Source organism: Brienomyrus brachyistius, chromosome 18 (assembly GCF_023856365.1).
Source record: "Brienomyrus brachyistius isolate T26 chromosome 18, BBRACH_0.4, whole genome shotgun sequence".
Lineage (NCBI taxonomy): Eukaryota > Metazoa > Chordata > Actinopteri > Osteoglossiformes > Mormyridae > Brienomyrus > Brienomyrus brachyistius.
The window spans coordinates 19,612,942-19,635,334 of record NC_064550.1 but is presented as its reverse complement, the minus strand read 5'-3'; the positions used below and the strand labels follow the sequence as shown (position 1 = coordinate 19,635,334).

General features: G+C 47.8%; 1 protein-coding gene across 1 annotated transcript in view; it reads left to right on the top strand.

The window, feature by feature from the left end:
- LOC125712727 (glutamate receptor ionotropic, kainate 4-like) overlaps positions 1-22,393 on the top strand; it is a 216,649-nt gene that overhangs the window by 176,338 nt on the left and 17,918 nt on the right. The window contains exon 12 of the mRNA XM_048983114.1: positions 17,832-17,939. Within this exon, the coding sequence (XP_048839071.1) occupies positions 17,832-17,939 (108 nt within the window). The remainder of the gene's footprint in view (positions 1-17,831; positions 17,940-22,393) is intronic.

Below are 22,393 nucleotides of genomic sequence, written 5' to 3'. Positions count from 1 at the left end.
CTTTGTGAGGTGACCTTAAAAGGCACCATTAAATAATAATAATAATGTTATTAGCCAATGATATGCTTTGAATCAGTGAGTGACAGGGAAGGAGCACTCCAGGGTCCAATCAGCTTTCAGCTGGGGCCAGTGCCCCTGTGACCCCGCCCCTGTATACACCCCTCCCTGGCCCTAAAGTCGTCTGCTGTTGCTGTTGTCTGTTGCGACAGATGTGTCCGCCCTGTCGAATACATCTGGCTGAAAGTTCCGTTCATTGTTGTTGTTTTTTTTTTTTTTTTTAACAATCATGTGTAATATCCAGAAATATGGCCATTTTACAGGGCGACATCATCGTATTCAAAGAGGCTGATGTCATACCAGACATCGAGCGCCTCTAACAAACTGAGATGCTCCGAGACGGTATTGTGAATCTCAATGAGGCTGTGCCTTCGAACAGCACACGAAAGCCATCAAGCAAATAGGCCCGACTTAATATCCATTACACACTGGCGAGATCAATGGAAAACGCCACTATAAACTGTAATGAATCAGTAACCATGTTGCTGTTTAATGTTATCAACATAACTCTCGTGCTTTTGCGACAGCGAACCACTGTAATTGGTGTGAATTATGCAGTGCACAAACACAACGTTTCCATTATTTTAAACAAATTTGCCAGCAAGAGAAACAAATGTTGAGTAAGAAACGATGAAGGTGAGGAAATAGTGAGGTATTGTGGGTTAAGGACGGAAGGGTTAGGATTTACTGAACATCAGCATCCTGTCTCTGGCCTGGCAAGGCGGTGAAGAAAAATACCCCACATTTGACTGTACTGACCGCTGGCAGGACTCCATAGTTGTGTCCCAGCAAGCCTCCTCCACAGCATGGAGAAGACGTCCCCACCCACAGGGGTTATTGACATAATGTTCCACTGCTGCGCGGAGAGGATTAGAGAAATCAGTTAGAGCACTGTTTCCCAATCCGGTCCTCGGGGACCTGCAGACAGTCCATGTTTTTGCTCCATCCGAGGTATTCGGTGTTCTCAATTGCCCGATTGCTTGGTTCAGGTCCAGGTTAACCTAGTACAAGTGTTTTGGGAGCTGTGAGGGACGGATTAATGTGTCTGGGGGGGGTCCCTGAAGACCCCATGTGTTAAGAAACTCTGAGTTAGAGGGTCTTGGGTGGTCATGGAAGAGTCTGGAACATGGTAGGACTGCTCCCCACTCCCCCTCCTGCTAGGAGTACGAACGTGAACTGATGCTTTATGACACATGACTCAGGGGAAGAAAGGTGACGGTGGAGCCTCTGGGGGCTGCTGGCTTCGTGGAGAGAAGTTGATTCCTCTGTGCAGACCTGGGGCACCTATGGTTGTACGATGGTCAGTTCCTCCCTCTTACGATCCACTTAACCAGGCTAAACTCCTATCAACAGAGACAGATTCACATGGGATTTCACTCTCATCAAACATGAAGCTATCATTTCAGGGAAAAACACACAATCAACTAATGAAGTCTGGGCCACCATGTAGCATCAGTGGCAGGTGTGGCTCCACGGGGGGATCAAGCTTTGATGACCGTCACCTGTATCAATGGCCAATCTTCTAACCTGAACACTTGGTATCACAACTATATAAATATTTGGCCACTTACTGTAGCTACGGGTTTGAAGTCACCATCATATAACACAGTGTTTTTCAATCCCGTCCTCAGGGATCGTCAGACAGTCCACATCTTTGCTTTAAACAACTGAGAAGTACAAGTGTAGTGCTTCAGTTGTGATAACATTACATAATGCTGAATTTTAGTGCAGAGTTATACGAATATGAAGACAGACCTGCATTTGTTGGGGAGCTCCTGGCTCTCTGGATGTTCCTCTCAAAGTGGAATGTGCTCCTTTTCCTCTTGGCCGCACCAGAGGATGTGCTGGGCAGTCGACACGCTTGCCTTGGCCATGCCATGAAAAATGTCACTATCTGCAGCTACTCCATTCTGTGCTTTTGGCAGCTGAACTGCATCACACGCTTCTAGCGTGTTTACAACTGCGCCGTGCTGAACGTCTGACAATAAGCGTTTCTACATGAACAGAAGAGCTTTTCTCTGCTCTCCCGTGATCCATTCGTGCAGAACATGATTACAGCTCCCTAGTTAATGTGATAAACCATTATAACTGTGAAGTCTCACCACAATGGGATGAGACAGAAGAGCACCTGATGTGGCAGAGGCGGCATTTTCATATGTGAACATCCAGATTATAGAGGGAGTAGCTGAAATTTTGGTCCACCGCTTCCAACAGTGTCATGCAGCAAACTGGTACTTGGTTGACCAAAGGAATATGAATCAGACCTTTCAGGCATAAACATGGAAACAAGGGCTTAATGTTTATTTTTTTAGCAGACCCCTTTGCCAAAGTGACATGCAGTATCTGGAAAAAGTCTGGACATACCTACTGAAAATCATTTGATTTTCAACAACATAATGACACTAGCTGCAGGGGTAGATTAATGCATCGGATATCCTAGCCTGCATCTTAAGGGCGTCGTATAAACAAGGACCCCACCTGGCCAAACCTGGACTATCAATATGCAGCCTCCCCCCCCCCCCGATCAACAATTTTTACTGCCAGCACCACATGTGCTGATTGGCGTTTTATTGACGTTATATCATCTTGTTACTCTTTCAGCTCAAAAAGTATCTTAAGTGCCCCACTTGGGGGGGCCTCTTAGTCGTGTCAGCCTGGGGACCCCAGATAAGTTAATCCTCCCCTGGATCGGTGGTCGGATGAGAGAGTGTAGATCGGTGGTAGGAGGAAAGAGCTTCTGAAAGGTTTATGAAAAGGTCCGGAGGCCTCCTTTGAAGGGCGACAGGGACTCCACTGAGTAGATGTGGTTGGGTAGCTCAATAAAAGTGCCACTTTACCTAACTGCATGGCTGCAGAAGGAAACATGCACAACATGCAGAGAAAATACACAATCTACACACATATAGGGTGGGATTTGAACCCCCAACCATACAGATGTCGAACAAGAGTTCTGGGTGTCGAGTGTAGCAAAACAATTAAGGGGTGTTTCTCAATATGCGTACTTGGCCATGTTTGTTCCCCATTTGATGTCATGCTCCATTGCCGAAGTACAGTTGCGATACTCAAGAACAAAAGCATGGAGGACAATAAAGAAACACAGGTGTCATTCCTGCCGCGCCCCAGATATCAAGGATACGCTGGTTGCATTCTCATCAAACAAGACAAATACCGTGATTCTTCGCATCCGAAGTTCGTTTTTGAGAGGCGAGTTAGCAAGGCCAGTCTTGCCAAGACCCCAAGTATGATATCTGCGTTCTTGGTATTGAGAAACACCATATAGTGTGTATAATGTGAACTTTATTCAGAGGTTTGCTGGTTCATGTTATAAATTGGCCCCTACCTAGAGTTGGGCATATGCACTGTGTCAGTGCTCCGGTCTCCTGGAGGGTGAGGCCACCAGTTGGTCGCCAGTGACGTGATGAATATGTTACACGTGATGCACTCAATCTCAAGAATGGATCACCGGTTTCCGGCTTGTACCGGGGACACCGTTCATAGCAGCTGGCTCCTTTAAACCCATCAGTTATCAACTGTCACCTCAGTGACTGCCCCGCGTCCTCTGCTTAATTGCCTTAACATATGTGTGCAGTGCTCCAGAAAATGTGGAAATTAGCATGAAATGTAAAACCCAGGTGTACGTCGGGTCTCCGGGACACCAGCATACATCACTGTCCTGCTGATCGATGCAGGACCCTATTTGGTGTCCAATTCCACGTATACACATTGTTTAAATGATTGTGAAAGGTAGCATAGAATAAATCTATGTTTGTAGCATGTTCATTGTTAATTGTATGGCTGTTTGGTAGACTCTCAAGGGCTACTAGCCTCAGGTTTCAACACCCACATAATACTGGGGTAGGGTCGTGTCCTTACAAACCATACCCAGATTTACACCCTTGGATAACCCAGTAACAACTCCAGTACGAAAGTAAGGGTTCATAGTGGGACTACAAACTTACGCATTGAATGGGTAGAGAGCTCACTTAGTTATATGTCCTGCACAGTTTTCCAGCAACAAAATGGCGTTAAAACAACTTAAAAATGAATACGAGGTTCGTATTCGGCCAAAACTTTACCCTGAACTTTCGATGCACTTAAAATCCAGTTTTATTTCAATTTGGCTTGGCAGTGGATGTCATTGTCTATAGTGAGATATCTGTAGATAATGTAGCCTTGGCATATCGATAAAGCGGTTAGGAGACTGTGGTATTCTGGGATGCGATTACAATTGCTGCCTTCTTGGTGAGCGGCTGGTCATCAAAAAATTCATCAGAAAAACAAAACAAGGCCCGTCTACTAAATTCAAAAAAGCCATGTGTTTGTGTTGAATTATGCTTGCTTGTCTGAGTTTTAAGGAGCTTAATTGTCCTCAGAAATGAGTAACGCGTAGCGCGCTCATGAATAACCAACAAAGCCTGCGCTAACTTCATCATTGAGTTGGTAGGCCTTGACAGGCTAACGTCGGCCATGATTCAAGTCACGTGGCCCAAGAGAGGATATCCGTGACATCGCCATTCAGGTGCAGGATGTGGCCGCTAATTAAAAGCGTTGCCATGGTGCCAGCAGCACTGCTTGCTGTCCTCCTACATGAAGTTTGTCAACCTGCATGCGACACAGTTTGTGTTTCGACGTGTATATTTTAATTACCTCCGAGGCGCGTGAGATCCAACCTTCAGTTTTTCAGGGGCCGTGTCCCCCTGCAGAGTCTGCCGCCATTACCTCGGGAATGTTGGAGGTTTCTTTTTTTTCTTGTGTGTGTGTGTGGGGGGTGTGTCCTGTAATCGTGATGCTCTACGTGAGCAATCCGCAGGCTGGCCACATCAATCGGAATGTCGAGCCGTTGGCTGGCATGGAAAATCGCATCAAGCATTATCAGTCAAAGGGGGAAATGGTGAGGGAGGGTAGACAGCTCGGCTTGTGGCAGCAGATGCTTTCTGCGTGCGCGGTTTGTGCTCATTTGATGCGATTTCCTTTTTTTAAAAAACGTCTTATCCATCCTCATAGGCCAGTTTCTGAGCCTGCCTCTTCACACCAGTTATGTTATTTTTTTTGATACATTCTTTGTGGCAATTAACGGGACGACAGATATGATTGGCTTTGAAATATTTGGTTGCCTTTCCAGTGCCTGAACACAAGTGCAACTGGACCCATTTCACCATGTGAGGCAGCGTCAGAGAACACGGGTTCAAATCCTTGTTACGTTTCGGCAGAAAGTTCTGTGACGGAGCGTGAACAGATGAATGGTATTCCGGCGTTAAGGTCGCCAGCGTCCCAGACGTTGAGTAAGGCGATGACGGGTGAAAATGCAGAATGCAGTTTCAGAGAAGGTTGATCAGGGGTATGGGGGGTGGGGGGGGCAACTAAGGGTACTTGGGAATGGTGGAGGGGACCTAGATACAGTCACATCTGTCTCTCAGGCTGAGGTAACACTTGCATGCATAAGTGCACACAGAATAACAAACACACACACAGACACCGCAGGCTAATGACATAGGGCTCAGAAGTACACAGGATTCACCCACACATTTGCAGTATCTCGCTTGCGAGTGGTGGGGGGGGGGGGGGGTTGCTTACAGCCCGATCAGAGGAAGGCTTTGAGTTAAAAAAAAACGGACCCGAAACACTGCAGGGGCAAAGCAGTTACGAGACCCCCCCGTGGGGCCTTTCTGATGACTGGCTCTGATCCCCTACATCCTACACCTACCAGTTGCAGCGTGTTAGCATGTGTGACATCGCCCCCTATAGGGGTGGAGGGTGTGGGTGAGCTGCTCTCATTTACTCCCAATTTGAATTTCTCTGGCAGGCATTTCTCAGCTTCAAACTGTGCACCGCTCTGAAAATACCACAGTCTACAGAGGGGATTACCGTGGTGATGAAAGTTTCCTTAGTCTGCCCTTTGCAATCCTGCAGCATGGATTTTTTGATTGGAAAAACAGAACATTTGATACCTCTAACAATATTTATATACAGGGGTTCATATAGGGGCGGGAACACAGGGGGTACGTAGCTGAAAGCTGATTGGCCCACAGAGTACACTGTCCCCTGTCACTCACCGATTTAAAACATTGGCCCCTCTGTATGCATTATGGCCTCTCTAATGCCTCCCACATAAAAAATTCCTAGACTTTCATCAAAGCCTATACGTATATGTATATATGTGTGTGTGTGTGTGTGTGTGTGTGTGTGTGTGTGTGTGTGTGTGTGTTCGCCTTGAGGGTGGCTTATTGTTAAACATTACAGTCACCTTCCAGGGGTCTTCGTTGATGGATGGCAGGTCCTAACCCCGTGAACACTGCGTGAGATCTGACAGAATCACGCCGCGCCCATGCGGCAGTGCCCATCACATAACACGAGACACTGCACCAGTCCGGGGGAGGACAGTTCATGGTGTTTGTTTGTTTTAGAGGATCTTCTGGCAGCATGGCTGAGACTGCCACCCCTCCACCCCACTGCCCTGACTAGACCGACGTTTACAAATAACCGTACCGGCCCGCTGTCGCTCACACTGGGAGGGTCCACAGATGTGTTCAGCGCCCCGCAGTGCCCAATTCTCCATTAAAAATGCCCTTTACCACTTAACACAGTGTTGGTTCTGTAAGGTAAGACCTATCAATGCTGAGCTGCTGTTTTCAGAGCGCGGGGGGGCGGAGTCTTTTTGGACCCCTGCATCACCACGGATCATCGACGTTGTCAGCTATTTTTGGCTCGTGGGAGTTTTATGTACACAAAAATAAGGGCAGAACAAAAAATGATTGGTTCAGTAGCTATAGGAGGTGGGACCAAGACATCTGATTGGTTGGTCCCACCTCCTCCAGTTGTTTGGACCTACCTTCTGTACAAATTGATTGGTTCTCTCTCTCAATCTATCGTTTTTCATTTTGCCCTCAGAACATTTTTGTGTAAGTGAAAATTAAGCCGTTCTCTACTGTTAACTGAAGTAACAGATATAACCCAACCTAGTGTGGGTTTACCCAGGGCTGACATTGAGTCCCTCCCCCAGATTGGGTCCCTCCCCCCATGGGGACCATGTCCAGCAACTCCGGTGCTGAATAAGCTGCATCAAGCATCTACAGGCCTAGATCCCACCATAAACCGACGCGGCATGAAGTGGACCGCCATGCTACCATTAAATATGTAATGCCATAAACCTGGAGGAAAATGTTGGTGTCCTAATTCTCGCTGGGCAATGACAGATGGAAGTAATACCCAGTGCCAGTGACTCTTAGGCCGAGGAGCGCTCACTGTAATTCAGGGGAGCCGTCAGTATGAGTCATTATGGGGGTGAGTAATGGGACCAGTAAAGGAGATGCTTTACACGGGCGAATTAGAGGGTGCTGGCGGCCATGTTCCCGGTGCGTGCAAGCAGGCCATCCAGCTGTGTAATGGGTCTCTGCTAGGTGGAGGGGATACGATCCTGTCGTACAAAGGCAACTTAGGCTCTGTTTTATCATATGACAAATTAGTTCAGCTATGTTCGCTGAAAATTACATTAACTACAAAATCAACCTACATACTGCACAATCAGGTGGACAGTTAACGCACCTTGAAGTCCTTTTTCTCACTTTCAGTATAGTTTATTGTGTTTTGTCTTTGTAGGGCAGAGTACGATAGGGATAGATATGGGGCCCAATGGTGGCACCAGTTATCTAGCCCTGGGATTTAAACCAACAACCTTCTGATCACAGGCATGGAGTGCTTACTTGCTGAGGCACACACTACCCCCCCCTGTAGGCTCTGAGCCACAGGTGTTTCTGAAGGAAGATTCTCTAAATGGGAATTGGAGATGGGGGAATGACATGGGGTCCAGGATGACCGGCGTTCTGAGTTTCTTGCACTATGAGCTGAGACGGTTGCCCACGAGCCATCAGCCGGCCCTAAACAACCACCGGCAGCCTCCCGCAAGCCCGAGGTCCTGCAGGATACCATCCAGCTGCGGGACGGGAACGTCATTATCTCAGGCGCCGGGAGGGGCAGATGTTCCAGTCCTCTGAGATCCCTCCACACAGCTTGGAGCTATTGATTAGGCGGCCCCATTGGCTGACTAATTGCGTCTGGAGTAGAGTAGAGCGTGCTTATTTGTTTGTTTGTAAACCGAAACAATGTGGGGGGGTGGGGGGGGGAGCCAGCCTGCTCTCGTCTTCAGCAGCCGGCCTTTCCCGATAGGAGGCAACTTGCTAATTAAGTCTTGTAATGGAGGCAGTTAATCAGGGACTTGGTTTCAGGCAGTCACAGCGTGCGCGTGTGTTTGTGTGCGCGGCCTCCTCTGATCTGTCCGCCCCCCCAGCCCCCGGCCGGCCCCCGAGTAGCGGGTACAGAGTCTGCTTCTGTACCTCATGCCCCGTACTTATCTTAATGAATCACAGATTACCCCAATTAGCCCCTCGCACCCATCAGGGGGGGCTCTTTATCCGTTCTGACAGGTTCTCGGTCGTCTGCCCACAAGAACCCAGGCCCTACGTAAACAAACCCCTCCCTCGGCCGTCTCTGTTCCAACTGCCCCTGGCAGTGTCCCTGTCAATTTGGAGAGATGACCAGAGCAATCGTGTCAGTGTACGGCACCCCCTGCTGGACAAGTCTGAAACAGGTAAAAAACAAGCCGTAAAATGGGTGTACAGTTGGCTGTGTGAGCTGGGCAGGGGCATATACAGGGGCGGGGCCACAGGGATACTGATCCCAGCTGAAAGCTCATTGGCCCCTGGAGTCCCCCCTCCCGTCATTCACCATCCCGAAACATGCCATTGGCTAATAAAGTTGGCCCCTTTTATACAGTTATATATCGCTGCAGACAGGAGCTGACTGTCAAGTGGGAGGGGCAATGTTGAGAAGGAGGGGTTTATAATGAGGGGAAGGGTTTGGGTATCAAATGATAACAGCCCCTTATTAGAACCCCCTCCCATATTGACCCTCTCACTGGACATCTGGCTCCTGGCTGCAGCAATATGCCTCCCCTCTCATGCCTCGACCTATTTAAAAAAAATCTGAGAATTGCCCCCGAAGCTGGGTGTAGCATCCTGAAAAGCTTTGAGGAAATCTGCTGCATTAATGACGCAGATGGATGGAGGAGGAAAAGCTGTTTGAATCATTCGTTACTCGCAGCTTGTCTTTCTGCAGGGCGTAATGAAGTTTTAATAAAGCCCAGGCATGTTCACCCTCGACGGCTCCCTCACGGCGAAGTTTACGGTTCTTAATCAAGCAAATCACCCGTATATATTTCAACACGCGGCCTGTCACGGAAAAGATCGTACGTACAAGTTGGAAAATTAAATCGGCCTATCTAAGGAGACAGAAAATGACACAAAATGTGTGACATTTATAAACATGTTCTGCAAAAAAAGTTTTTTTTTTGGGAGTGGGGCAGGTTTATTAATTTAAGCCAAATATCCTTTTGCACTGTAGAAGCTTAAGTTTATATCCTATTTAAAAGCCAGTTGCTCCATAAACCTTTTTTTCTCCCAGTCGTACCCCGTTGAACATCACTATAAAATCAAAAAACCTTAAAACCTTAAAAAACCTTTTGCACGCCCGCGCTGCCCATTTCCATGAAAGCTTTGCCTTCGTTTATCATTTGTCCCTTATCTCTGCGCCGCGGCACTCAGCCCGCTGGTGCGTTTTTTTTGCGGCGCCTGAAAGGCGGTTCCGCGGGCAGCGTGAAAGCAGCTCTGCCTTTCTCCCGGAAGACATTATCAACGGAGCACAGAGCCGCTTCCCCGCGAAGGAGAGCGCCAGCAGAGCCGCAGCCTAATCCGACGTGTCGCCCAGAAGTGCGGACTCTGGAGAGGAGCCGGTGCGCGGCTGCCGGAGGGGGGTTTCCCGGACGACGTCGTCATACCAAGCTCTCCGCCTCACGTCACCTGACGCTGGGATGGTGGGGATCCCGCGGAGATCCAATTAGACAAGGTCTCTCGATTAAACACGCTGTCGGCGTGCGGACGCGGAGGATGCCAGGAATGATGCCACAGTGAACCCCAGGGTATACAGTGATTACAGAGAGCAGGCGAATGGAACAGACCAAGGTTGTTATGGCTAACGAAAACTACGATTATAAGAAAACATTTTCGGAAACGGAAATTAAATAAACAAAAATAAAATACACTACAACTAAACAAAAAAGATAAATAACAGTGGGATACTCATCCATCCATTTTCCAAACCGCTTATCCTACTGGGTCGCGGGGGGGTCCGGAGCCTATCCCGGAAGCAATGGGCACGAGGCAGGGAACAACCCAGGATGGGGAGGGGGGGCAGCCCTTTGCAGGGCATCAGTGGGATACCATGCGATTAAATTATTGATGCACATGGGTGGATTCTCTTTATGTCTCCCTCCACCTTGCTCTCTGCAGGTGAGAGCATCCTGGCCCACAAGAGCAGCTGCACAGGGAGCTGGGGGGTTAAGGATCTTGCTCAAGGACCAGCAGATGTGCTCAAACTAGTGACTTTCCGATCACAGGCCCTGAGGTTTAGTCCACTCAGCCAAACAGCTGCCCCCGGGGGGGTCTCTCTCACTCTTATTATAGGCATCTTACAGTGCTACTCTAGTCCCAGTCCGGCCTCAGGCCCCTGTAGCGATTTCGACATAACCTTACAGAAGCCGGCCCGAAAGGCCATGGAATTTGCTGAACGGGACTGCGGGGGGGGGGGCTGTGCTGCCATCAGCAGGCATCGCGATGAGGAAACGCAATGAGGAAACGCGCTGTGCACCCTTAGCCAAACCCCATCTTTCTCCTTGGGCCTGCATCGCCAAGACGGGCACCAGGCCAAATTTCCCAAGAGGCCGTCCGGCCGTCTGATGTAAGTCACCTTGGCTTGAAAGCGTCTGTTAATCAGATCGATGGAGCCGGAGTCTCCGGAAGCCCCTGTCAGGTGAGGGACACGGGTCCTGATTGCAAGGGGCTCTCGACGACATTGTGTGAAGCACAAGCGAGAGCTAGGGCCGGCAAATCTAACTGTGGGCTTTGGAAGGAGGGGGGGTCTGGGGGGGCGGGGTCATAGGACAGGCATTCATCCCCTAAGCAATCTTGGTTAAATATAGAACATTTGTCAGCTTCCTTTTGGTGCCTGCTAGTATCTTGAGGCTTCTGGCAAACATAGGCTCAGCGAATATTGATTTTATATTCTGCATGGTTTTATACGATATATCGACTAGTGATGTCTGATTCATGAATGACTCATTCTTTTGAACCAGCCCCTTTGAGTCAGTCAGACCGTTTTTCAAATCTAAAGAAATCAAACCTGCATGGTGGCCTTCTGCATACCGCAGCCTGCTGTATCTGTGCTGTGTGCATGCCCAGCCGCATGGTGGCCCTCTGCATACCGCAGCCTGCTGTATCTGTGCTGTGTGCATGCCCAGCCGCATGGTGGCCCTCTGCATACCGCAGCCTGCTGTATCTGTGCTGTGTGCATGCCCAGCCGCATGGTGGCCCTCTGCACACCGCAGCCTGCTGTATCTGTGCTGTGTGCATGCCCAGCCGCATGGTGGCCCTCTGCATACCGCAGCCTGCTGTATCTGTGCTGTGTGCATGCCCAGCCGCATGGTGGCCCTCTGCATACCGCAACCTGCTGTATCTGTGCTGTGTGCATGCCCAGCCGCATGGTGGCCCTCTGCATACCGCAGCCTGCTGTATCTGTGCTGTGCGCATGCCCAGCTGCATGGTGGCTGTGGCTCACAAAGTCAAGACTCTGGCATTCGACATGTTAGTGAGTTTGGCACGTTCAGTCGAAGCAGTTTAAAGTGACTTTCTGAGTAGTTTGGCATTTTGGCAAGTTCAAACGGTTCCTCTGCAAATCTCGTAAGAACCAGAACTCACAGAATGACCGGTTCTGATTGTGCTGAAAGTCGACTCGAGAGTTAAGGGATCCAGTTAGCAAATGTGCCAATTCTAATAGCCCCTACTAACAGCATTTGTCGTATTCTGTACGTTGTGGCTGTGATGTTGGTTTTTATTCCTTAAAGAAAGCATTTTGGATTATATGTTTGCAAAGATGTACTCGAGATTTTATCAGGCTTTGGGAGGCTGATTGTTTGTTTACTTTTATAATGCTAAAACCTGCTTACGTCACTGTTTTTCACATTAATTGGTCTGGAAGTGATGGATGCACATTCACCAAACTCAGAGATTACAGATATCTTAATAAAAACAAAATTTTAATAAAAATTTAACAAAAGTAATTGAACAAGGTGAGCAGCATGTAGTCTCTCTCCCCCCCCCCCCCCCGACTCTTTGAATCGAACGTTTGATTCATTTACATGAACAGTTCGATGGAATCGCTTCTGTAAATTGAACCGCACTTCCCGTTGCTAATATCGACGAAGGTGCAGACTCACCCCCCCTTTCCACACGGTCTTTGTGGGTCTCCGTAGAGTTTTGCAAACTGTAGTAGCCTTGTCTTATTCCTATTGAAAATACTTCGCCTCTGCCACTGTAGAAAGAATTAGAACTTTCACACATAATGAGGGAAGCAAAGCACTTCAAAGAAAAGGCGTGCCTTTGACATGAAAAGTTTCCTGGTGAAGTTAATTATGCACAGAACAAAACGCGATGAAATTTCACAAAGGCGCTGAAGATTTTTTGCGTATCTGGTGGTGCTATGGAAACCGGCGCGATCCCAGGGGCTCGGACCGATCTGCGTTTTGTGTTCTGTCGGTGAGATGATTATCCACGAGCTCTCCAGCCTCGTTCCGAAATATGAACTTTGGATCTAATCCTGGGCAAAGGTCGTCTCTAAGCTAATTGGGCGCTTCCCTAGATTGTTTTGTGAGAAAATTCAAACTCCACTCCACCAAGAGAAGTATCTGGAGCAGATTCGGATAGTTTGGTCATTTTCTCATAGCTGTTTACGTTTGTCCACTTTCTAGGTAGCTCTCCATCTTTTACGGTACATTTCATTTAAGTGGCAGACGCTTTTATCCAAAGCGACGTACATAATTCCTTTTTTGAGGGTCAAAAAAGGCACAAAAAACAACAGAAAGATTGTAGAAACAAATGACCTTTTAATGAATTATTATAATGACACTTTATTTGGAATTTTATTTACTTGGCAGACATACAATCTTGAGAAAGTAGGATCATGAGTCCCAGGAACAGTTGGGGGTTAGGGGTCTCGCTCAAGGGCTCAATGGCGCCATCATTCTGCTGGCCTTGGGAATTGATCCTGAGACCTCGAATCACAGCGAGCCGCCCCCCCACCCACACGCCAGGCGTGTGCAGTTCAGTTCCAGAATGAGATCAAAGGCAATTTTTTTGTTTAACCATAAATTAAGGTTTTAAGAGTCTCCACGCTGATTTTCAGTGTTAGATGTCTTGCTACTTCTCTAGAGGTTATTGGTGGGGGCGCGGGGATCAAAGGCTGGAGGGCTGGATGGCTCACCAACCAGTGGAATTCCCAGTCTGGAAGGGTTTTGTGGTCTGGCTTAATGGGAAGAGGAGGCTTGATGGGTAAGCCCTGAACATGGAAGCGCTCTCGGTCCATCCCGCTGCCCTCTCTGATCCTCCCCCGCAGGCTGTTTTTTTCAGACGTGGGACTGGACTGACAGGCACAGGGATGGCTACGCACCTGCTGGATCATACCATGTTTTAGGGGGCGTTACGAGGCGGCTGGTGGCCTCGGCTCTGGCGGATTAGGCTCTTCGGGGGCTGGGCATTCGTGCAGCAGTGGGCAGCGAGACTGCTGGGCAGCCGCTCTCAGCGCCGAGCTGCGGCTCGTTAAATGCACCGAATTTCGTTCTTTGGGGACGGGGGGACGGGGGGGTGTGGGGGTCACAAGGCCAAATAACAAACGGCAGTGGCAAACGGGTGGACATAAAAGAAGGAGAAAACAACACTGCGTTATGAAGTTTAGTGATACAAATTTGAATGTGAACAGCCGCCAGAACGTTAGCAGCTCTGCAGAAATGAGACGGAGCCAGCCTTCTGGAGCTGGTCTTTAGCTGACTCACATGGTCATTAGCGGAACAAGGGGAAGCAGGAGCAGAGCCAGGCCTGGAATCCGCTCGGCACAGAATGGAAGATTCTAAAACGGCCCGGGTGGCTGGACCGAGAAAGGAAGTTCATCCAGGGGGAAAGAGCCTGGTCCATCCAGCAAGCTATGAGCAGCCAGACCTAAAAACCAAAGCTCATTGTCATCCATATGCCTTCCTCTGGGTTTCCTTACACTGCATGATCACATGACCCTGTTATACACAGGTGATTGGTTCTTACTAAAATTGGATGCAATGTATGGAATAGATTAGTGTTATTTTGCTCTTTGAAGAATCATAAAAATAAGCTGCTTGCTGGACACAAAAGTATTAGTATGTAGGATCACACATGCGCATACGACAGAGCTTAAATTCCAGGTGGCCTGAGACAAGGCCTACCCTGGTACGAGAGGCACACATTGGCCTAGGCACACAAGGGGGCTTAGTGACCCCACACACACAAACACACTTAAACATACACACACACACACACACACACGCAGATAACAAGGGAGGCCAGCATTCCAACGTTTATGGCCCAAACATTTAGGGACCTACGGACAGCAGAGTGGACCTCAAAGATAGGAGTCCATCGAATTGGCACGCAACCCCCTCCCCAAACATCCTGCCTTACATACCACGGACTCACCCAACACCCTAAAGAAATTCTCTTTTAAGTTCGGCCTTTGTATTCCCTACATATCGATTTACTCATGACTGCTAGTCTCGATATCCAGACAGGTTCTGTTTGTGTGTTCTTAGACAATCTTAGTGTGTTTGTGTGTGTTGGGGTCACTAAGCCCCCTTGTGTGCCTCTCGTACCAGGGTAGGCCTTGTCTCAGGCCACCTGGAATTTACGCTCTGTCGTTTGTGCATGTGTGATCCTACAAGTAGTATCGATATTTATATGTTTTACAAGATTCTTTCTTGTAACCATGTGAGCTTTGCTCCGAGTGTTCAGGGGCTAAAAAAAAAAAAAGTTCAGCCCTTTTTTATTTTTTTATTCCTGTCGATGGTTTATGGTGCTTAACTAGGGAGAAGCTTGTTTTACGAGGCGTGAGAAACGTACGGTTGCTTTAATGGACAGGAGATGAAAGGGGCTCGGTGTATTTCTGCCGTATGAGGGCACGCGTGCGAGGGAAGGCCGATCAAGGTCAGCGGGGGGGCGGCATCTTTTACAGCGCCATCACTCACTGCCCGGAAACAGGTGGCGTGGGGGATGGTAATAGTCATGGCGGTCCTCTCAGCAGATCATCTCACCAATATATATGTGCGAGTACAGTGTGGGGGGGGAGGGGTCATTTATAAGGATGCTGGGGGTTGGGGTTGCAGCTATATTATAGCTTTTTTAAGGCGGGGAGTGTAAGTGGGACCATAACTCACACAGAGGAGCCAACCTTATCCGTAGCCAATAATATGTTATGAATCAGTGAGTGACAGGGGAGGAAGCACTCAGGGAGCCAATCATCTTTCAGCTCAGGCAAGTACCCTTGTGGCCCCGCCCCTGTTTATGCCTCCACTTCATGACATCGACTGTCCTCCTCTGTGCAAACCATTCATGAAGACAGAACCAAAGGCTTCACGTGAAGCAATAATCGCGATTGAAAGCATTATTTTTCCAGCAGGACCTGTTAGCACTAAACGTTTAAATAAGTAGCATACTCTTGTGTATGGAATATATAAACCACACAGGTGCGCATGCATACAGTAAAGCTGGTAGGGGAGACATAATTGTCATGGTGAATCTGTTGTGTTTCTGAGTTATGTTTTTAATGTTATCCGGCTTTGCTGCAGGCCAAGCTAGAGACACTTTCAGGGTGTGTAGCTTGTGGGATTTGGATGAGGATTGAAGTAGTAAATATGTGTTTGTGTGTGTGGAAATCCGCAAGGCTTCTTCACCGTGTGGGGTGCTGTACATGCTAGCCGAGGTGAGGGTACAGCACTTGTGTGTGTTGGGGGGGTGAAAGGGGTCAGAAAGACGAATCACTTTCATCTTATCCCACTCGTGCCGTGGGGAGGCTCCAGCATTCTTCCTCGAGCAGTGTTATCAGCACAAAAAAGATGTCAGTGTGTTACTGTGTAGTGACCCCCCCCCCCCACATAAAGTCGCCATTGGTACAGTCCGGAGACAGTGCACAGAGGTTATCACGGAAGGACACTATAGAGGAAATTGATTGCCAGACTTTCCGAACGCATCCTCCGTGGACTTTTCGTCATTCCAAGACTTTTGTTTCTGCGTAATGTATCATGAGCGTGTCTTTGTTCCCCAGGAACAAAAGACCTCTTGAAGAAAAAAGAAAAAAACTTTCCTCCATTAATTTGAGCGTGTTGTGACTCCACGGGGAGCTGTAGTGCTCAGACTGGATACAAACAGTATCACAACTCTGAGTGGTGAAATCAGCGCTGAGGGCTCAAATCTCATACAGACACCGTGAAGAGCACGGTCTCCTGTCTCAGCGGGAGGCCGTCCAGAGCACAGCAGCAGCAAATGGGCGTTTAATATACATACATACACATTCTGATTTGGAGAGGAGTACGGCAAAAGCAGAAGCAAAGAAATGCTGCTCAAATATTTATAATCAATAAATTATTTGGGCTAAGTATACAAAAAACAGCAGTAAGCAGCTCATGAATCAGTAGACATTTATAGAAACAAATGACCTTTTAAAGAATGATTGTAACGATACTTTATTTGCATTTTTTGTTTATTTAGCAGACAGTTTTATAAAAGACAGTGTATATTGTTTGAGGAAGCTGAGTCAGCCAGTCGCTGGAACGATTGTGGTTTAAGGGGCCCTTGCTCAGGGTCCCGACGGTGAAATAGCTCTGTCGTAATTTGAGAAGGAGACCTTCCGATCGTAACCGCACCGCCTCCCCCACCATGCATGACATTCAGACGACCATGGGGGGTGGGGGGGGGGCAGATGACAAACAGAGTCACCGCAGCCTCATGGTCACCCATCAGCAACTCGAGGGACGGGCCTTGGGTCGGGTCGAAGTGTCACGGACGCCGACGTCAAGGCCGTGCTCTGCCCCCCCTCGCAGTCCCTCAGTGTGCTGTCATGGTGTGGCGTTTATGGGATGGACTTCCTAGGCAAATGTCGACACTCAAAAAGCAGGGGCCCCGTGAAGACAGTATTTCCAGTTAGACTTTACATTTATGGATATAATTACTAATTACTTATTTATTATCCCCGTGTCATATTATTATTTTTAGTATAGATAAAGTTGCCCCCCCCCTCTTTTTCTGGGCTGTAATGGACTATTCCAACTTAGAGACGTCAGACAGGGACACTCTGGTAAATGGAAGGAATCATGCTGGGCCCCATTTCTGCTTCCACCTGAAGCCTCCTAATCCTGAGAGGCCACCTCCAGTCTTGGGATATCAGAGGGAGCAGATACGAAACGGCCAGGAAGCACAAACGGAATTTATGACATTCCGCTTGGACAATTCTGAGGTAGCATCAAGTTAATCCGTCCCTGGCGGAATCGAACTTCCTGCAGTAATTCCTTCTCCGCTCACACACCACTCTTTATGGCCCCTGCCTGGTCCAGTGGCTCGGTTCAGTACCGGTCTCATTTGACGGCGCTGCCGCATCTCAGCTCGGCACGTGGACTCATTGCACGGACGGGGGGGGGGGGGTCAGATGGTTCAGAGAGAGTGAAAAATAGCCAGCCATACATGCGGCCAGAGGGAATTGAGGTCCTGGAGAATGTATGGTCTCCTGATATGGTGAGACAGAGTGTTATGAAAGGTCAAACTTAATTATAATTGCACATAATAATAATGTACTTGCCTCATCCCCCCTCCCCCAAACAGATTGGGCAATGGCACTCAGAACAGGGCCTATCCATGGACCAGAGACTGTACTCCCCCAACGCCACCGACACGCTGCGAAACGCTACGCTCACTGTCACCACCATCCTGGTAAGTACCACAGACACCCCTAGTGCCTCCTCTTCACACTCATGCCCTCTGGTGTTTCAGCTCTCAGCCAGCAGGGGGCGTTTATAAAAAAAAGCCACGGGTCTGTGTGTAGGTACCGGGCAAAAATCATGACATGCCTGCTTTTAATGAATTTGTCTCTTTTAGCTGTGTTATTTACCTTATGGTAAAAGGCAATGAAGCGACACATATCAAATATCGCAGCCACCAAGAGAAGCGTTCGGCATCTCAAAATTTTCTCAAATTTTGGACTCCTCAAAACACCCTCCTTGGCTTTGATGACAGCATTGCAGATTCTTGGGATTCTTTCAAGCAGCTTCCAGCTGGAATGTTTCTCCAGCAGCCCTGAAGAACTTTACACAAGTTCTGGGCACAAGTTGGCTACTTTGCTCTTACTCTTTGATCCAACTCAACCCAGACCAGCTCCATAGGGTTTAGTTTGGGGGATTGTGGGGGTCAGGTCATCTGTCACAGCAGTCCATCTGTGTCCATCTCTTTCCTACTTTACAAGATAACACAGCACGTGCGTAACCCCGAGGTGTGCTCAGGCTTGGTATCTTGTTGCAAAGCATGTTTTTCAGTCGGGTTTGTCCAAACTCTATGCTGATGCTGCGAATCTGTTAAAACCACAACCAGACTCGCGTGCGGCTTTATAATCAATATGTGATTAAATTAATCACAAACGACACTCTGCGTTTTTTGACGGTACCTGAGTCTCATCGGCAGAGCAAACGCAGAGAGGGGGGGGGCCCTGGGAGCTTCTCTAAAAGGAAATTGATGATAATTATAGCTTATTAATTAATAATCAGCATAAGTGATTTTGCCCCCCAGATAAGTTTAGACCCCTTCTCGATGTACATAGGGAAATTATGCAGTGTTTTATTCAAGAGCAGACGGTAATTGAGAAGATGATAACATCACCTCCATTATTTTTTGGCTAAAACTGGACTTTATTGGACTTTACCGGCAAAAAAGAAGGTTCTGTGATGACAGTGAGTTGTGGTGTCTATGTGGTTAACAAAAAAAATTAACAACATTTTTTTTTTGCTGGGCAATTATTTCCCCCTAGCACCCCCATCTCCAATCCACAAATATTGTTTTTTTTCTCTCTCTTACTGTTTTTTTTTTTTTACCTTTATTGCACTATTTTTGTGAATAAATTTAGTTAAAAAAATTTTTTAATTGGGCTGTGAGTTAATGACCAAGTGAAAAATGTGGGTATTGAGGCTAAACCAGTTCAGAACGTCTGCTGTATGAGATTTTAACCCACAACCACATGGAACGGAAGTGAAAATGGCAGTCATCCTCACACCAATGGGAAGTGTCTGTGATACGCTGGGGAGGGCCGGACAAGGCCAGGACCGTCGACCCCGGACCGGAGTCCCACGTTATAAGTCAGGACACGTAAGCAGGCCATGGATCGGTCGGGTGCGGTATGTAAATGAGGCCAGGACGCAATCAATGCAGCGGGAAAAGCAATTTGCGACTGTCTATATTTGGCAACACCCCCCCCCCAACCCGAATCACGTGGCCCCTCCTGCGCTTCCCGCCAAGAGCCTTATCGCATTTTTCTTTTCTTTCTTTTTAACCCCCTGCTCCCTCACTTAAGGTTGGAAATTATCCCGTATTTATTCCCTTCTGAGGTCCTGCCTGTGAGGAATTCATCCAGAGGCGCAAACACATGCGATGCATGACACGCCGGCTCGCACACGTCGCATTATTTTTCCGTTTCGGTCCTCTGGCCCGATGCTGAGAGTGACGCCAATTCGCCTGTGGCTGTTATACTGTCTGCGATTTTTATGGAGAAAATGGTGCCCCAGGAAAGGGGTGGGGGTATGGGGGGGGGGGGAAGGATCAGACTGAATAACCCAACTTTAGCGGGGAGCTTCCACACTTCAGGCATACCAGCGGGGTTTCTTAGGAAATACTGCTGGTTGGGTCAAGCTGTCCAGGGCTGCACCCAGGGGCCCCAGCTGAAAGCTGATTGGTCCCTACAGTGCCCCGCCCCCCTGTTACTTACTAATTCAAAATGTATCATTGGCTAATGATACGGTTGGCCCCTGTTGTACTTGTACTGACCTGCAAATGGCAATAAACATATATATCTATCTATCTATCTATCTATCTATCTATCTATCTATCTATCTATCTATCTATCTATCTAACCCCCCCCCCCCCTCCCACGGCTTACAAAATCATAGAATCACCCCTATCTGAAGCTTCCATATGTTCAATGAGACCCCAGAGTGGTTTCTGTTATCCCCGTTTTTCCGCAGTCTGGAAAAAAAGGAAAATTCCAGAAAAAAAAAACAGTTTTTTAAGAGTTCAAAGCATGTGCCCAGCAGGTACAGCCTGTAAGACAGTGAAACCCAGCAGCTCAGTTGCGCCCTCTACAGGACTCATCTCCCTTCGTCCCCATACCTGTGCTTCCCTGCAGATCTCTCAGCCGGGTCTCCTTATAACATTTTCGCTGATCGCATTCATTGCTACGTCTTATAAAATTGTATAAAAAGCATGATTTTTATTGCGCCGTCATCCCTTGATAGGTGTTTTTCCATTGATCTGTCACCCCTTGTGTCATGCCCTGCTCGTCCCGTGTGTCATGGCCCCCCATCTACCTCGTGTGGAATCCCTGTCTGTTACCAGCTGTTCCTTGTTGTTGTTAATTAGTCCTGTGTATTAAGTCCGCGTTCGAGGACGGCACTCTTGTCATTACTGCCTACTATTTTCCTCGTGTTCAGTGCTGCTTTCCAAATAAATCCTTCCCTGGTCCTGCGACTCCTTTCCCTGTTTCCCTGGTCCGTTCTTCACCGCAATGCACCTTGAGAATTAGGTCAAAATGTCAGAATCCCTTTCATTTCAGAGAAAGCAAGAATATGCTACTGTACCATGTGCTTTATTTTTACTGTTTTTACTGTTGGTGACGTCTTGCTGCGCGTAACCCATAAAATAACCCTCATCGTATTTATGTACACAAAAATCCCGATATATATGGGGCCTATGGATGGTTTACTATTATACGTGGTTTCGGCCATCCGCAGGTCTTAGCGTGAGCATAAACCATCGGCGGCATGGGGGGAGGGGGGGTAATAAATTGTAATAATGTAAATAGGTAAAATTAACCAATACTAACCCCTGGACCCTTTTAAAATGGTAAAGCCCTCAACCACCTCAATGCTCCACCCTTATTCCCTTGGAAATCGGAACATATCACTCGTGGATAAGGAGAGACTCTCTATGTATCTCAGAGCTGATTGATATGTAGATGTTTGTAAGGATAGAGATTATATGAGAAAGGCTGTCGTGAGAGAGAACTGAGTCCTGATACTGGAGCCACTAAGATCTTAAGATTAATGGAAAAGATTTAGTTACTTAAACCCGGAGAGAGAGACGGCACCAGCTGTGATTTTTGTTTGTGGGAGGGTGGAGAATCAAAGCCTGATAAACTGTGATTAACGGTGAGTTTTGGGCTGCGTGGGGCAGGTGGGGATGGCGGGGTTGTTTGGCTCTGCATTGGGTGGGAAGCGACGGGCTATTAGGTGAAGCGGGTGTCTCCGAGCGCGGGGAGAAGGGCCGAGCCCGGGCTCCACATTCACTTCAAAGACAGATGAGTCCTTTGGCTATATATGAACAGCCACTGAGGGGCAATTTCACCTTATCTGCGCTCATTCATCACCGCCACGCCACGCCTGTCGCCGTTATCTCCGCTGCGAGCAGCACGGCTCGCCCGCGAGTCTTTATTTCCGGGGCGTGCTGTTTGCCAAGCGGCGACAAGATCCGCCCTCAGACACACACACACACACATAGATATTCATGCATAGACATGCAATGACACACACATATAGATATTAAGGCATGGACAGACACACATACATAGATATTCATAGAGACACAAACGTAGGTAGCATGCACAGATATGCATAGACACATACACAGACACATATAGATATTTAAGCATAGACATGTGGTTGTACTACCATTTTATGATGTATTTCCCTTTACTTTTTACTTGCAAATATAAAAAATAATGGTTAAACATAACAGGTAAAGCCTATAATTGATAAAAGGTTTTAAATTTTTTTGTTAAATAGGTGAATGCTTTATGGAGGCATCTTTAAGTTATTTTTCCATTTTTTTCTTGGATTTAATTAAATTCAAGTGAATTCAAGTTATTTTCATATAGCGCCTTTCACAACAGAGTCGCCCTAAGGCGCTCGACAAGAGCGCGCAGCGATCCATTACTACATTATGTCATTGTAGTATCTTGTATATCTTGTATGTATTCTGAATCGTCGTGATACACAGGAACAGTGCCCGGGCAGGTGTGCTTCAGCTTTTGGACGTATGTGAAGCTTGCAGGCCTAGCTAAGCCTCACAACTCTTCCCTTTTCGAACCTCGTGATGTCGGTGGGGTACAAGTGCTGAGGGCACGGCGA